This window comes from Cucurbitaria berberidis, assembly GCF_010015615.1.
Source record: "Cucurbitaria berberidis CBS 394.84 unplaced genomic scaffold K460scaffold_4, whole genome shotgun sequence".
Lineage (NCBI taxonomy): Eukaryota > Fungi > Ascomycota > Dothideomycetes > Pleosporales > Cucurbitariaceae > Cucurbitaria > Cucurbitaria berberidis.
The window spans coordinates 2,800,073-2,817,507 of NW_024468938.1; the positions used below are offsets into that span (position 1 = coordinate 2,800,073).

At 35.1% G+C, this 17,435-nt stretch overlaps 6 protein-coding genes across 6 annotated transcripts in view; 3 read left to right on the forward strand and 3 right to left on the reverse strand.

Annotated features, from left to right (window-relative positions):
- The window catches only part of K460DRAFT_290014 (ribonuclease-like protein p/mrp subunit), a gene marked incomplete at both ends in the record, with an annotated part of 16,383 nt that extends 9,725 nt beyond the window's left edge, over positions 1-6,658 (reverse strand). Inside the window, 4 exons of the mRNA XM_040929166.1 lie at positions 6,017-6,145; positions 6,205-6,273; positions 6,322-6,553; positions 6,603-6,658. Of these exons, the coding sequence (XP_040786238.1) occupies positions 6,017-6,145; positions 6,205-6,273; positions 6,322-6,553; positions 6,603-6,658 (486 nt within the window). The remainder of the gene's footprint in view (positions 1-6,016; positions 6,146-6,204; positions 6,274-6,321; positions 6,554-6,602) is intronic.
- Positions 6,659-7,444: 786 nt separating this feature from the next.
- On the forward strand, positions 7,445-8,132 carry K460DRAFT_316303 (uncharacterized protein). Its single transcript, XM_040930336.1, has 2 exons — positions 7,445-7,733; positions 7,802-8,132. The coding sequence occupies exons 1-2, from the start codon at positions 7,623-7,625 to the stop codon at positions 8,015-8,017; spliced, it is 327 nt and encodes a 108-aa protein (XP_040786239.1). The 5' UTR covers positions 7,445-7,622; the 3' UTR covers positions 8,018-8,132.
- Positions 8,133-8,974: 842 nt separating this feature from the next.
- On the forward strand, positions 8,975-11,075 carry K460DRAFT_433384 (amino acid transporter; the record flags this gene model as incomplete). Its single annotated transcript, XM_040938367.1, has 10 exons — positions 8,975-9,058; positions 9,125-9,252; positions 9,307-9,385; positions 9,462-9,602; positions 9,652-9,730; positions 9,782-10,021; positions 10,075-10,199; positions 10,261-10,342; positions 10,400-10,793; positions 10,856-11,075. 10 exons carry the CDS (start codon positions 8,975-8,977, stop codon positions 11,073-11,075), a joined length of 1,572 nt encoding a protein of 523 aa, XP_040786240.1.
- A 351-nt stretch (positions 11,076-11,426) lies between these two features.
- K460DRAFT_368545 (NAD(P)-binding protein) lies at positions 11,427-12,797 on the reverse strand. The gene has a single exon (XM_040933798.1). The coding sequence runs from the start codon at positions 12,584-12,586 to the stop codon at positions 11,546-11,548; it is 1,041 nt and encodes a 346-aa protein (XP_040786241.1). The 5' UTR covers positions 12,587-12,797; the 3' UTR covers positions 11,427-11,545.
- An 821-nt stretch (positions 12,798-13,618) lies between these two features.
- Positions 13,619-15,080, reverse strand: K460DRAFT_289418 (salicylate hydroxylase; the record flags this gene model as incomplete). Its single annotated transcript, XM_040929120.1, has 3 exons — positions 13,619-14,206; positions 14,266-14,861; positions 14,921-15,080. 3 exons carry the CDS (start codon positions 15,078-15,080, stop codon positions 13,619-13,621), a joined length of 1,344 nt encoding a protein of 447 aa, XP_040786242.1.
- Positions 15,081-15,634: 554 nt separating this feature from the next.
- On the forward strand, positions 15,635-16,390 carry K460DRAFT_357379 (uncharacterized protein; the record flags this gene model as incomplete). The annotated part of the gene is made up of 4 exons (XM_040932028.1): positions 15,635-15,707; positions 15,758-15,892; positions 15,977-16,157; positions 16,378-16,390. The coding sequence occupies 4 exons, from the start codon at positions 15,635-15,637 to the stop codon at positions 16,388-16,390; spliced, it is 402 nt and encodes a 133-aa protein (XP_040786243.1).
- Positions 16,391-17,435: the final 1,045 nt, after the last annotated feature.

Sequence of the window (17,435 nt, forward strand, 5' to 3'; positions counted from 1 at the left end):
TAAAAGTAAAGCATAATAGCTTAGTTTTAAGCTTAGTAAAAAGTTTAAAAATTTAAGCTAAATATAGCGTGCAATTATTAAAAAAGTTAATTGCACTATAATATTTTTTTATATTTTAAGTATAATAAAAAAACTTAATATTTTATAATATTTTTATTTTTTTTTTATAAAGGCAATGCCAAATGTGTCTACGCAATATCCTAAAAGCTTTACTAAAAAATATTTTAAAAAAGCTTTATTTAAAGTAAGTAAAATACTTATTTTATAAATTTAATTAAAAAAAAATTAAAGTATTATAAATACTCTTTAAAAGTTTTAAAAAATATAATAAAATTATTAATATATGCTTTAGCAAACTTAGCTATATTTTAAAATATATTATTCCTACAGTATTATATATATACTACTAAGTTTTTAAAGCTTATAGTGCAAATATTAAGTATTTTTGCTTTATAATAAGTATTAACTATAAACTTATAGTAATTTTTTAAGCGAATTTTAAACTAGTAAAAAAAACTAAAGCTATTTATTATAGTAATATAGCAAGCTTTTTATAGTTAGCTAATAATATCTTGCTATATAGTTAAAAAGTATATATTTTTAATTATTTACTTATTAATTTTTTATATATTTAAAATAAATTATTTTTTCTAGTTAATAGTACTTGTACTATTTATATTTTGTTTAATTAATTTTTTTTAAATTATAAAAATTAAAATTAAAAATAGTACTAGCATTATTACAGGCTCTAACTTCCTTTACTTTTAAAGTTTATTAAAAATATTATTAATATATTTTTAGTTGTATAGTTTTCTGTTATAAATCTTAAAAAAAATATTAATATTTTGCTATTTATTTTTTAAATTAATTTGTATTTAGTACTTTAGTAAAATATTTATAGTAAATCTGCAGTTTATTTATATTAAAAAATATTTTATTATTTTTTCTTTAAAAAGCTTTGCTGCTGCTAAGTTTTTAAAAATTATAATATTATTATTAATTTTAAGTTTATTTCTAAATAATTTTTTAAAATTTAGTAAAGCTACTAAGCTATACTAGTTACTATTTATTTAATAAACTATTTTAACTTTTATTAGTATTATATATCTTACTAAAGTACGCTGTTATAAATAAATTAAGTTACTAGTATTATTATAAATAATAATTTTTAATAATTTAAATTATATTATTATTGCGTAGGCTTAAAAAGCTAATAGTAGTATATTTAAAAATTTAAAAATATAATTATATTTTAATAAAAAAAGTTAAAATATATAAATACGCACTTTAAGTGCTGCGTATATTAAAATAATTACTATTACTTATATTATAATTTTGCACTTTTTTTTAGCAGAATTATTTTTTAATTTAATAATAAAAAGTGCAAGTACGCTTTTATATATTAGTTACTTTATAATTTAATTTTTAATATTAATAACTACTACTTATAGTACTAAAGTATTTATACTAATAAAAATATTTAATTTAAGTGCTAGAATAATATATATATAAATGCGCTATAAAATTTAAATTTATTTACTAAATTTAGTGCGCAATAGTATATAAATTATAATATATATTAATTTAAATATTATTATTTTTCTTAAGCCTGCGCTAGTATATTTAACTAGTTTTTTTAATATCTTTTATATTATATTTTAGAAATTTTTTTTAATAAAAAACTTGTTTATTAATATAATTACTACCCTAATGTTTAAATAAATAGTAAAATTTAGCTATTATTGTTTATTTTTAATTTTAAGCTTTAATTTATACTAATTTTGTACTAATATTGCTTTATTTACTAATAGTAAAATTTTTAACTTTATAATATAAAATTATTTTAATAGTTTAAATACTTAAGCTGCTAAGTTAAGTAAAGTATATAATAAACTATTTATTTTTAGCTTTTTTTAAGTAATTGCAAAAATATTATATAATTTATTATATGCCTATTTAATGTGCGTATAAAGCTAATTATTAAAAAAAAACTTATAGCTATAAAAATAATAGTAAACCTAGTAACTTACTAAATATTTTTTTAAAAAAAATTTTTTTTATATATATTTAATAAAATAAGTTATTTTATTTTTACTATTTAACTATTTAGCGTATAGCTTTTTTACTATTAAGTTATTAATTATTAAGCAGGCCTATATATTTAAGTTATAGTTATTTAAATTCTTGCTTATTATACAATTTTTTTTTAATATAAAGCTATTAAAGCTAAATTATAATTTAAAATTATATAGTTTTTTTATTTTTTTTTTAAATATAAAAAAAACTTTACTATTATATAAGGGTACATTTTAAAACAGAATACTAAGCTTATTAAAGTACTATTTTTAATTATAATATATTTTTTAAATTTAGTTATATTATTACTTATTTATATTAAAATATATATTGTTTAGCTATTAAGTATTTAGCTATTTTAAGCAGTTAAAGTTTTGCCTATTTGTATTTTTTTATATAAAAAGTAAAGTAGATTTGTTTTGCTATTTTTCTTTCTACTTATTATAATAAAGTGCAGTAGCTATATTTGCGTTTTACTATTTTTACTATTATTATATATTAGAATTATTTTTATATTATTAAAAATTACTATTGCAGTAGCCTTAGTTCTAAAAATTTAAATTTTTATTTAGCTAATAATTATAATAAATAGTATTATTATTTATTAGGAAATTTAAGCTTTTATTTTTTTAGTTACTATATTAGCAGTAAAAAAGTTATTTACTTTAGTTAAACTTATTTTAAAAAACTTTAACTAATATATGTTTGCATTTTTTAAGTATAAATAAAAAATTATTAAATTTTATATTTAATTTTAAGTTTTATAAGTATATTTAAATTTACGCGTTTAATAAATTCTACGCATATATAATATACTAGTTATTATTATTATAATTATATTTAGTATTTTAATAAAATTATTTAACTTTTAGAAACTATTTTATTAAAAAGTATCTTTTTATTAAATTTTTAAAGCTATATTGCTTTTTTTATAGGCAGCTTAAAATAATAAATAATTAAATTTAAAAAAGTTTTAACTTTTTTTTTTATTAATTTATATTTATTTTTTTAATAATTTCTAGCTTGCGTTCTAGTCCTAAATTTAACTAGTACTAAAAAAAAGCTATTTTTTTAAAATATTAGTACAAATTATTATAAATAGTATATTTAGCTATTATTTAAAAAGTAATAATAATTTTTATAGCATTAATAAAGTTGCAGATATTTTAATAGTATATTTTATTAAATATATTTATTATATTGTCTAGATAGTTGCGCGCAAATATATTTAATTAAAAAAAATTAATTTATTTAAAAATAAATTTTAAAATACTGCTTATTACTTTTATTTATATATTATTATTAGCTATTTTAGCTTTTTTTAGCGTAAGACTTTAGTTACTTTAATTATATTATAGTTATATTAAAAGGCAAAAGTTTCTATATAAAGCTTTTAATAAATACTAGTCCTATTATATATAAAAAAAGCTTTTACTATTAGTAAGCTCTATTTTTAAAAAAAGTCTAGTTTAATAGCTAATTAATATATTATTACTAAGCTAATTTAGTTATATAATATATTTATTATATTACTTTTATATTTACTAGAAATTGCTTTTTAGTAGTAGTACTAGACTATTACTTTTAATTATATATATATAGTATTTATTTTTATTAAATTATTATTAAATGCTTTACACTAGGACTTTGTACTAAATTAATAATAATTAAGTATATATATATAATATTTTGCTAATATTATTTTAAAATTTTATAAGTATATTTTTAAATTTTTTTCGCGTAATAAATTAACTTTACTATAGTAAAAGTTTTAAAAGTAATTTTTTAATAGTAAACTAATTTTAAATTAATTAATAAAAATTATTCTAGTAATTAAGTATAATAGTTAGTAGTTTTTAGTAATTTTTTTACTATTATTTGCTTAATTGCGGTCTAGTTACTAGAATTAAATTTAAATTATTTAATAGCTATAAAAATAGCTACTATATATTATTTAGCTAGTAGTTTTTTAACTTAATTATTTATTCTAATATTATATAATATATGCTTAAATTTAAGTTTTTTAAATATACTATAAAAAGTTTTTTTTTTCTTTATAAAGTAGTTATAGTAGTATTTATATATTATAAAAAATTGTAAATTAGTAATTTTACTATTATATACTAAATTATTACTTTTTTTTTATTTTGCTTGCGTTTTTATATAAGCTAAACTTTAATAAAAGTTATAAGTAGTAAAATCTATTATGTATTTACTACTATAGTAAAAGTATATATAATAAGTATATAGTTAATTTTATATATAATTAAAAATAAAAAAAATAATAAAGTATTGCTACTACTTTTTATTTTTTTAACTTTTTAATAAGTTTGCTGTATTATTAAATATATAAATAAATTTAATAAAATAAATAATAGTTAAGTATAGTATTATTTTTATAGTATTACTAAAATTATTATAATAAAAATTTCTACTATTGCATAGAGTTGTCTTGCACACTTTTAATTTATAAAAAATTATAATATAATAAATAATTATATTTATATATTAAAAAAAATTATTTTATATTTAATATTTTATTTAGCAGCTTGTTTTTTTTCTAAATATAATAACTAAATAAGTAAATATTTTAGTTTAGCTTAATTTTTAAAAAAAGGCTATTTAAGTACAAAAGTAAGCTAAGTTTTTTAAATTAAAAAAATAATACTATGCTAAAGCTTAGCTTTAAATAGTATAAGTATTTTATAAAATTTAAATATACTAATAGTAATTTTAAATACTTTAATAAGTATAAAAAAGCAATATTCTAGTAAACTATTTAAATAAGCTATAAAATTATAAGCATGTATAATAGTATTTTTAGTAAATTTTAAAAAAAAATACTGCAATATAAAGCAAGGCTGCTTAATTATTATTTAGCTAATTAGGCTAATAAAAGCTATAAGTTATAAATTATAGTAAAAGCTGTAATATTAGAGCAATTACTATTAGTTAATATAGTAGGCTATTTTAATAAAAGAAAAATATAGTTAAATTAGTATTATACAGTATATATCTTTTTAAATAAAAAAAAGTAATAAAAAGTAGAAAAAAATAGTAGTAATAAAAAGCGCTTTAGTAGAATCTAGCAGGCTTATTATTTCTAGTATGCCTAATAAAGTATAAATATTTAGCTTTTATAATAAAAGTATTGCTAAATTAGGAATCTTTGCAAGTGCATTCTAAAAAGTAAAAAAAAAATAAATAGTAAAAATTTTAAGTATAATTATATAATTACTTAGTACTTATTAATTTTTCTTTTTTACTAAATTATAGTTTTATAAATAATAAAAAAAGTTTATAAATTATTAAATAAGTTAAATATTAGCTTTTGTAGGAACTTTTGTTTAATTAATAATAAATTATAATTATATTAATAAAAGCTAACTAAAATTTAAAATTATTATATTACTATTTTTAAAATTTTTTTAAAAAAGTACTTACTATACTTAGCAGTTTTTAGTAGCTATACTAGTACAATATTTATTTATTATAGTAAGCTAGTATTTTAGCAATAACATTAAATATATTTTTATAAAAATATAATTATTATATAAATTATAAAGCTCTTGCAATACTGCTTGCTAAGTATATAATAAAATATAATTATATACTTAATTTTAAAACTTAATCTAAAATTAGTTATATTAAAATATAAAATTTTTAGTAATATAAAACTAAAATACTATTTTAATTTTAAAGCTGCGCAAATTGTAATTAACTATACTAAAATTATAAAAAGTGCAAAAATTGTTAAATACTTTAGCTACTAATTTATTATAATATAAAAGTAATAATTTGTATTTTTAAGTTTTATTAAGCTAAACTAGCTGCTAGGTAAATAATATATTTTATTTTAGTACAGACTATCTTTCCTTGGCGTTTACGTGACATTAACAACCTTTGACAGTATAAGAGCATTAATTATTCAGCTGCCAACTAATGCTAGACCTGCTTTACTACTGCCGTTGTGCAGGGTCCCAAGGAAGAGGATGCCATATATAAACACGAAAATTGAGTGGAGGTAGTAAACTAATTTGCTAGTTCTACTTAATGAATACGCGAGGGCCTACGAATAAGTAAGTCTTCTAAAACTATATTTGCGGCGGATTTACAGGCTATTCGCACCCTTTTAACAACGATGCCGCCCAGCAAGTGGCAGATAAATATAATCAGTCGCTGCAACGCATCTTCAAGCTACCTTGCATCTTTAGCATATCACTGTGAGCTTAGTCTCAGACTTACCTCACGATCCGCAACCAGCTGTGCGACAAGTGTCTGCGCATGCTGTAAGATCCGATCTGACGATGTCTTCCCTAATAACGAAGCGACAGCAGCATTGTACCCAAACGTCAAGATCCTTGCTCGTTTCAAGTGCGTTGGAAGAAGATCACTATCCTTAAGCCAGAACCGGTTTGTTTTGTTTGTAGTCCAAGTCTTGAAAGGATGACCATTGAGTCCATGAACGGCAACAATGCTTAGACTAGTAAGTAAGTGTGATATGATTCGAAAAGGAACCGACATACTCAACAATGGGATCCTCTCCTCTAAACAACTCAACTAGACCCGTGGATTCCTCCATCACAGCGAATACAGAGGATTGCACGCGGATAGAGTCGAGACAACGAATGGTTAACAGCTAACGCGTTCGTTAGTTCGACAGGCGGAGATTGGGTAAGAAATCCTTGTTTTGGAAGAATTCCTCGACCGAAGACACGGATGAGAGTACTTGAGGATAAACGATAGAAGAAAGAGGATAGTTAGGCAGCAGATTCCCATCAGCTGGAAGCGGCTGGAGGCTAGCTACCATTGGACGAACGCAAGGCTCGTGCAGCGTTTGTGTCAAATTGATGAAACTTGGAACCCGACCCCATAGCAGCCTATAGTACCATCTCAAGGTGCCTGTTGGTACTACTGGACTGCGAAAATATTCCTGCTATGTTCATGACCCGACTGACGCGATACAAATCAAATACGCGCGCAACAGCGTCGAGGAAGATCGTACGAGGGGCGAGCGCTAGTTGCCTGAAGCGAGGCAGGCACCGTCGCTCCTTACATGGTTAGCGCCGACATTGTTTGCCTCGCTTGGGTAGTCGCGATAAGGGCCCAACCTGCTTCCCCGAATCGTAGAGTTAATATGTTTTGTCTAAGCGAGAGTACATCTAGCAATAAGAGCTACCTAGGTAGTATCCCTTGATTATAAGATATCAAGGTTACTTATCGTAGCTATTTTCACTACAGTTAAGGAACCATGAATACTTTATTATCTATTTACTAGTAACTAATCAACTAGTAGACTGTATGCTAGCTGCTCTCCTCGTAGACCCAAACTCGTCTTCGCACGTCGGCCCACGTCGGCCCTAAACAAGGACAAGTGCAAGAGCCGGCCTTCCAAAATTAGGCCGAGGTTATTCTCATTTCCTCTACAAAGCTACCGCACCGCATATAATCGGGGGACAACCAAAGCTATTTCATTCTCTAACTCCATTCAACGACCGCATCGGCTGTAAACTCGGAAGCGAACAAGCACGCTGCATCACTCCGCTATGTCTGCGACGAAACCCATCAACCGCATCACGCTTTTTAAGATCCCTGACGCGGAGGATCAAGAGAAGCTTCTAGCTGTCTACAGAGAGATGCCCAAGAACGCGAAAAAGGTGCGCAAACGTCCATGGTCAACAAGGGAAATTTATACTCTGCTCAGCTTCTGAAACGTGTTATGCAGGATGGAAAGCCGTATGTAATTTCCGTTACTGCTGGACCGGCTTTCCCAGATCAACGATCTCAAGGGTATACAGTCGCAGCGGTTTCTGTATTTGCATCTAAAGAAGATATGGTCTACTACGATAATGACTGTGCAGCTCATGCGGCCTTGAAGAAGGTTGCAAAGTCTGTACATCAGGGTGTCATGATGGTTTACTTTGAGAACAGATTCAATTAGTGGCAACTATGCGTCTTTGTACAGCTGCTGGTACTTTCTCAACCTCGATTGAAGTAGAAAAAGCAATTCAATAGACCCAAGCAATATTTCAAGCTATTGCAAGTTTGCATCCGACATTATCAAAGATCACTGGTAGTAGAATAGTCCCCAGACATGGGCGAAACCACACGAGGCTTCCTTCAACGCACAGCTCGGATTCAGAACGTGGCCTCGGATCTAGCCTATGCATACCAAGTCCCAAGTCGTGCCCCCTCCCGGACGGGATATCAACACAATCCTAGGGAGTTTGACACGTCTGTAGAAGTGGGTTTCCTGGGGACGTCCTAGCTCATCGCAACTATTCTGCGCCATGTGAGTGGTCGAATTGATCCGGTCCAGAAACCACAGCGAATCAAGGAACATCAAAAAGTCCGGGGCTGAGACTATGCCCCTGCCCCAAGCAATCGCGACGGCTTGTGCAGTGTGATAACTCTACTGATACGCTGATAAGCTTTTATGTTCCGGGGAAACAACTGGCTTGCCGGAACATCTCATTTGTCTAGCAGGGAACGAGCCCATTGTCCCAACTACTCCAGCTATACACAAGAAACTGGCCCATATCTTCACCCTAGCTCAAGGCTGCGTAAGCCTGTGGATCACATTCAGATAGTTGGAACATCTGCAGGATTTCCTGTACGTGCGCCTAGACTCCTGCCCGCCATATTACTTACCGTCTGTCGAACTATTTCTCGGACCATCGAACCTGTATCACACCACCTGAGACATTCCACCTGAGCTTCACCATCTGAGCCATACCCCCTGATCATACCTAGCGATCGAACCACTTGCTCGCATTACCCAACAGTAGCAAACATGGCACCGTCGGCCGCGCAACCAGCCAGTGATACAATCCTGCAGCATGATTCTGCAGCCAAGAATCACCACAAGGAGATGGAGATACACGACGAGCATGGTTTGATGAATATTGGCAAGAAACAAGCCTTCAAGCGTCGATTCAACTTCTGGACAGCACTAGGCATTACCTTCTGCGTTACTAGCACTGTAAGTCCGGCTTCGTGGGCGTCAACAGTCCCATCCAATACAGCACGGCTGACAATGGTTTACTAGTGGGCAGCCATCAACGGTGTCGTTTTCCAAGCGTTGGTTCTTGCTGGGCCAGTCGGTCTTCTTTATGGGTATATCCTCTGCGCTGCGGCTATGACTTGTGTGGCAGCTTCACTGGCAGAGTTCGCAAGGTAAGCCCCTTGTCATGTTGACTGGTGTCTACTGGAGAAGCATGCTGATGACAGAGTCAGCATCTGGCCCTCTTCAGGTGCTCAGTATCACTGGGTTGCTGAACTCGCTCCTAAAAGGTGGAGAGGCGAATTGGTATGTCCCCTTCTAACATAGTTCTGTCGTACAGACGATTTCAAAGTCATTATGCTTATTATTATCTCACCTTTAGTCGTGGTTTGCTGGATGGGCCACGTTTGGCGGCGCCTGGTGTGCTACTGTCTTGTGTGCAATTAGCGTGTGCATACAATCACAGGCGTATGCCATCATCTACTATCCGGATTACACCGCTCAACGATGGCACGTATATTTGGTGAGAATTTATTATGCTAGAAGGCAAGGATTCAGCTCACGATTCTCAGATATACCTCCTTGTATGCTCGATCTATCTATGCATCAATCTGTTTGGCGTAAAATGGCTGAACGCTCTTAACTGGTTTGGTACTACTGACGCCTCTAGCGTTTATTGTGTCTTCTGCTAACGACTATCAGGTATGGGTATACACGTCACTGGTTTCCTGACCACCGTAATTGTTGTTGCAGTGACGACAAAGAATAAGCAGCCCTCCTCCTATGTCTTTACCACGTTTCAGAACGGAGCAGGTTGGAAAAGTAACGGAGTTGCTTTCTGTATCAGCATCATGACTTCTATGAATGGATTTTCCGGCATTGAGTCTGCAGCTCATTTTGCAGAAGAAATCCAAGATGCACCTCTCAGTTTGCCACGCGCAAGTGAGTATAACAAGCAAGATTTTGCTCCAATGTTTGACTAATCCACGATATAGTGTTCTGGACAGTGGCTTTCAACTCTATAATTACGCTCCCATGGATTATTCTCCTCTTGTATTCCATCGGTGACCTCAGCGCGGTGCTCGCTAGTCCTATTGCCCAATCCTCTGCGATAACTCAGGTGAGATTTTACCTTACCTCAAGAAACCAGAACCATGGATTTAACTGATCATTGTAAATAGGTCTTCGCGAACTCGTTTGGCGTTCACGGTGCTATAGCTCTCTCCAGCTTGGCAACGTACTTGGCCTTTCTCGGTGGCGCTGGTACATATAGTCTATCTTGAATGCCTAACGTAGTAATGCTGATCTCTCAATCCGTAGATTCAATGGGGTCTTGCGCTCGCACGATCTGGGCAATGGCCAGAGATGATGCATTTCCAGCACCATATCGCAAGATCCATAAAACCCTTGACGTCCCCGTCTATCCCCTCCTGACTGTATACGTCACCCAGATCTTGGTCGGTATGATTTATATCTGGAATACCACCGCATTCTTCGGCATCACATCTGGGGGCATCGCCTTGTTCACCATCTCTTATGCTCTGCCGATCGGCCTACAAATCTTCCATGGCCGACACAACCCCGATATATTCCCTGGACCTTGGAGCCTCGGACGTCTTGGTCTCCCCGTCAATATCCTGGCATTTATCTGGCTCATCTTCATCACAGTGTTTCTGTGCTTCCCAATCTACTATCCGGTTACTCCTAAGAATATGTCAGTCATCTTTTTCAATCTTGTTCGGCTCCAAGTATGGAACATACTAATTTCCACTCCAGGAATTATGCTTCTCTTATCGTCGGTTCATTCGGGGTTTTGTCGTCCAGTATCTACTTTCTTTACGGGCGCGGGCGCTTCTATGGCCCGATCGTTGAAGTGAACCTTGGCGTTACAGTGGACGATGTCTCCTCGCAAGGGGCAACGGAGGAGTCGACCCAGCCCCGTGTAGGGAAAATTGCAGAGGAGGAGAAGTCCAATGCCACCTGGAAGGCTGCATAGAAAGAACGCTAAGAAAGGTTATATCGTTGTACACCAAACCTACTCTGAGAATCGTCTGTTTTCTCCGTTGTTTAGTTTGGTTTGGCTATCTGAAGCGCTGGGTCCTGATACCGGGAGCAAGGTATTGAGTTTAGGTTGTCGCTGAAAGGTGGGGGAACTTACTGTGTCCTGATAGTATAAGCAAAGGCACATGAAGCTCCAAATATTACGGTTGTGAAACAATGTTCTCCAAGTGACGGGATAATCAGTAGCGTGAAACCAAGCTGGCCTTCCTGCTCTGCTACTCAATAAGTGGTTGATCTTTCACTCAGGTCAGCAGGTTTCCGGTGTCCGTCAAGAAATCAACTGTGACGACGGATGAATGATCACTTGAACACTTGGTGTAGCAGAGCCGAGATTTTCCATTTTTGAACTTGATTGATTGCTTTCCTTGTGATGATGTAAGCAGACAGGCAGAACGCCATATAGCACTACCTTTGGTAAAATTTGTGTATGTACTCCTTGACGGATATGGGTTTGACATCTGGACACAGACCATTCAGCACGGGTTTGAGGATACACAGATCTTCCTCATCCTTTGTGAACATGTACTTCAACTCCAGCCATAACTGCCCCATAAAGTCGTCCGGATCGGTTTTGGACATTTGCAACTCAAGGTCTGCTGGCGACAGCCGTTCCACGTCGAATGTCTTCCCAGTCGCCTCCTCGGCATATTTGAGAAGGTCTCCTATTGTCAATTTATCGCCAGACATGCTCATATCATGCTGCCATTCCGAAAGTTCCAGTGCCGCTGCAACGAAGTATCCGACATCTCTCAGTGATGTTGTAGAGAAGGTGGGCCATGATCCGTCTGCTTTTGTTGGCAGCTCGGCAATGGCATTCTTGAGCGAAATCATAAAACCACCTGACCCGTCTTTTAGATCACCCTGGGCAGATAATCCTTGTATTGCGGCATCCGCACCATCAGCATATCCATGGCCACTCTTTAAAGCTTGTTCGTCGTCCAGTGAAGGCCTCTCAGAGTACAGGCCGTGACCAATGTAGTTCATGAACATGCCACAATTAAATCTGGCTAGCTCAATCCTCTCCTGGTTCTTGATACAAGCCTCCCAGACCCCCTCGAAAGTGGACTTGATCAAGCCTGTCTCATAGCCTTTGAGTCCCATTTCCCACTGGGTAGGTGCGAATCGTCTGCAGCCAGCGGCCACTGCAGCATTAAGGAGGTTGATTTGGATCTGTGCCTGCGTACCATCCATTGCAGAAGTTACCGAGATGAGGGTATCGACACCTTTGAGGCTAGGTACAATTGAGTCGACTTTGAGATAATCCACAACTTTGATGGTTGTTCGTTCGCTCTGGGGATCGATGGCCCGAAGCCATGCAGGTACCTTCAAGGACCGTGAGAAGATGACGACGTTCCATAGTTTGGTGGATGGCGAAAACAGAACACCTGACACGATTGCTCGACCAAGTGAGGCAGATGTACCGCCTGCAAGGGCAAGAGTAGGCATGGTGCTCAATATGTCCGGCGTGCAATATAGCTCAGACTTGGATAGTAGTTGGCAGAGAAGGAAGAAAATAAATGCGGAGATGATGAGAATCTGGGTTCGCGACGAATTGAAGTGGAAGAAACGAGGGTAGGAAGATACTTTTGACTGCGTATCTTTCACTTCGCGGAGGCGAAAGATTTTGGGGCTAGCTATCGTAAGTCCGAAAAGTATCAGATAGCCCATATTTTCTCAAACGCTAAGAAAGATAAGGCCGTGACTCGGAGAAACTCAGTCTCATAAGACCGTGATCCCGCGTCCACGTGGTCCGTGAACATTAAACTTCGGAACACGGGCACCCAAACGCCCGCCTACCGAGACTAATTTTTTTTTGGATCACATCAAGACAAAAATCCAAAGGCGGAAAAACTCATTATACGAAAGCCGAGATAAACTGATACGTACGTTGTGGGAAGATGTCTGCGTTAGCCTGATCCCGTGATTTATCGATTAGCGCACGGCCTCAGTCGATGCACTGCAGCAACCACTGACATTCCTACAGACTGGCATATCCCTTTCAAACCTTTGCAGTCTGCAGTCTGAGTTCTAGAGATCGTTCTCTTCTACATGGGGTGCCTTCCAATTAATTGTGGAAGCGGTGTGCACCACTGTCAGTAAACCCCATGATACGATATATGAGCCTATAGAGCTCAACATCGTAGACACATGATACTCGGCATTGTGGGCGTACACATAGGATGCAATGTTTAGGCCGTGAGCCGATCGATGATGACCGTCCTCGGCTCCCACCACGTGAATTTGTCGAGAGGAAAACAACAGACGGTGCTATTCCGAGTTATGGGAGGACGCGTTACATAAGGCGTGATTACAATAACTTTTGTCGATGTGCAACGTGGACTTCGATTCTCTATGTCTTCATTAATCTGCGTACGATGTCACCTACTCCATGGGAGTCCCGGAGGATATTCATTTGAACATTCTGTTTGAAATAATCGCAGGGTTGGTCTAATTCCCAAAGCCAGGACGTACTGTTACCTATAGAAAATTCCCACCTGCCGGCAATGCTAATTCCTCTATCGTACCTTGACGACCGTTTCGGACATCTTCTGCCAAGTGTTCAAAGTGTTCCTCTGCATGAGCAGCGACATCCAAGTCTGTCACCCAAGGCCTTCGAACATTGGAGATATCTTCTCCACCGTTTTCAACTTGCAGTGCGGCATCAACATTATTGTGCCAAGCATCTCGGAGTGTGCGGCCCCACTCGTGAGTTGCCTTTGATCGACTGTATCGAATGCGTTCCGTCACTTTTAATGCGAGCCGTACATCGCCTCCACAGCGCTGAAGACATATAGCTGCGACTTGGGCGTCTTCAATCGCCTGCGAACCACCCTGAGCAGATGTCGGAAGATGACAATGGGCCGCGTCACCAATCAGCATCGTCAAGCCGTTGTCACTGCGCCAGCAATCTAGGTGATCTCTCCAGATGAGTTTGTAGTCGGTAAGCTGCTGCTCAGGAGTAGCTTCGCATATAGCCTTGCATTGGTCGCTGAAGTCGCTGATGTAGCTTAATGCTTCTTTCTTGTCGCCTGGAAAGGACCAAGACTCTTTGATGTCGTGAGTATCCTGTTTGTTGAATCTGGTCAGTCGTGGACGATAGTAGCGAATTCATGTTGATTACTGACTTTATGGGTCATGACCCAAACGATATCCTTGCCCCCATTCCATCCATACCCGATCATATGGGCGTCTTTTCCCAGCCATACTTTGACTGTATCAACGTCTGGTCGAAGGAACTCGGCGAGCAAGGGATTGGCTGCCATTTCGGGGGTGGCGTGAAAGTATGCTCGGTAGATTGCATAACCACTGGATGCTGAATGATCTGGCAGATGCAGCACTTGTTGCCTCGCAATAGACTTTGGTCCGTCGGCAGCAAGTACACAATCTCCCCAGATCTCCTCTCCTCCAGCGAGGCGTACCCCCGCTTTGTCTTCTTCTTCCAGATACTGCTCCACCCCACGACCTACGCGGAAGATTACACCCACAGACACAGCGTAGTCGAGAATTATTTGCCACATCTCACCCCTGTGACCTGCAAACATGTACCCATCGTGAGAAGGGTCAGCAAACCATGGCTCGTCAAAGAATGGTACACCGTCTGCAGTACACATTTTGAAGCATTCTGCTTTGGTAACACAACGTTTGAGAATATCCTTTGCTACTCTTCCGTTATCCCAGCTTGCAATTGTTCTGCCAGCATTTGGCATGAAGTCGATTATATCTGAAGATTATTAGCTTTGACTAATACCAGGCGCTCTGGGAAAATGGGAGCTGAGTCACCTCCATATTGGTTGGAGTTTGTGAACTTCTCAATCAAAATCACCTCCATTCCACGCAATCTACACTCTACTGCTGCACATATTCCCGCAAAACCTGCTCCGACGATGATTATCTTCAACGGTTGGCTGGCTGCCTTGCGTTCGCCACTGTGTCTAGCCATAGTGTGTAATACGGAGGAATAAAAAAAATAGTAGTGAGGTATGGGAAAGAAAACAAACTTGTAAAGTTTCGAGAGCGAAGAATAAGTAGACAATCTTGCAAAGTTTCGATAGCGAGAAGAATAAGTTGCAAAGCTCCGAGAGCTCTCTGCAAATCGTTAAAGTGGTGTTGCAATACAATGAACGGTACAACCTAGCGGCACTAAAATTAGTCGCAGTAACTATGGGTAGCTATTAACTCACCAAAAATAATCCGGAGGTATTTCTTGGCCCGTACTAAAAGTAACTGCTTGATAAAATGGATTGATATTGGCAGTAAAGGCGGATAATCTGATAAATCGTTGCGGCCGGATAATCTCGGCGTATAGGGTTGTTGGCATCCGCCCACTACGCATGTTACCTCTTGCATCTCATCATATTCGGAAACCTAATCTATAGTCATAAGTCACTATAAAGAATGAAGAGCTTTACGGGTTTTGGGTTCTGTACATCTTACACTCCTCCTTCAACAGTTTTGACGATTATTTATTACTGTTAACTACCGACAAAGTTCAATATGGTTTTTGAATCCCGTACCTCCAATGAACTCTACAAGATCCCAAAGTTCTTTGATGCGAACGTCCAATATGGTAAACAAAGCACTGTGGAAATCGAGCAGCGAAATACTTACCTTTTCTAGCTGATGTTTATGCTACGCTCGAGAAGCACCAAGAAACTACCCCTCTGACAACATCGCTTTTCTATGTCGAGGCCACGGACAACTGGGGCTCAATGCCAGATTATACAGCCGAGGAGACAGGAATTGTCCTAGATGGTAAGACTAAATACACCTATGCCGATCAGACCCCCCCGTATCGCTCGGTTCAAGATCGGCTGCTAAGACAGTCTTTTATTACAGGAATCCTCTCCATTGAGGACGAAACCGGAAGGAAGGTTGTTCTGACAAAGGGAGACACATGGTTTGTCCACCGTGGCTCCAGAATCCTTTACAGGACAGACACTTTTGCTGTAGCGTTCAAGGCCGCATCCCGACATCTGCTCTTCCCTGATGAGAAGGCAAAGGAGGCGCGCAAGGCTTTGTGAGTGGATGAGACTGGGATGCCAATGTTTCCTAAGAAGAGGTATTCATATCAATTGGTTCAGTTGCGACAGCTCCCTCTAGTCAGTCCCATAGTCATGAATGCGAGCCTGATATTTTCTGCTGTATAAGAAGTATGACAGAGTGGACTCCAAAATTCCTTGTAATACGCAACCAAGCTCAATAGTCCAGTGATTGCCCACATCTATTACCCTCTCCAGATGCTCGAAGTAGTGGTGTCATCAACAACGGTATTCATAGCCTTCACAGACAAGTTCAACCTTACACCACGGAATTAAGGATGGGTAAGAGATATATACCTCGTCGGAAAGCATCGGCTTCGGCCTTTCATTTTGTGATACCCCCCCTTTGTTTTTTTTTTTATGTTCTCTATTCAACAAAATAACTTATTAAATTACTACTAATTAAGTAATAGACAAGGCACTAGACTACCTAACTACTAACGCAACAAGGTTAATAACAAGCATTAATATAATATAACTATAACTATAACAACACTGCAGTTTTTTTGCTATTTCCTTATACCTTGTGAACGAACGCTAGAAGCATTGCTATCTACACTTGACTTTTACCCTCCTAAAGGCAAGCTTTAAACTTAGTTTTTTTTTTGCTTATTTTATCTTTTTTATTAGCAAGCTCTACAACAGCGTCTTGCTGCTTTTAAATTATATCCTAGTACTTTTACTTAAGTATAAAAATTAATATTTTGTACTTAAACTAATAAATCTTTATAGCTTCCTTGCTATTAACGTAAGCTTTAAGCTTGCTAGCAGCACTATACTACTTAATTCTAATATTAGCAATGCTAGTTATATATATTAACTTAAATAACCTTCCTAGCTTTAGGTTGTTAATGCGTAGTCTAAATACGTACTAGCAGATTTTAGCAGCAGTAGTAGCAACAATAGTTAAGTTGCTGCTAGTATAAAAGATCGCAGGACAAAAGCTTAAGGATAATAGCTACTACTACAACAACTTATTTAGAACAATAATATAGTAATTATTAAAAGTAGACATATTATTGCAATAGACAATAGCAATAGACAATAGTAATAAATAATAGCAATAGACAATAGCGATGGACAATAGCAATAAACAATAATAATAAATAGTTAGTAAAAATATAGACAAATAACGTTTCTTAAACAAAGTAACTGCCTAGCTAAGGATTTATAGCCTCTCAAGATGCCTTTTAAAAGACTTAATAACAACAGCAATAGCACTAGCAACAACAGCGTTAATAATAACTATAATTATT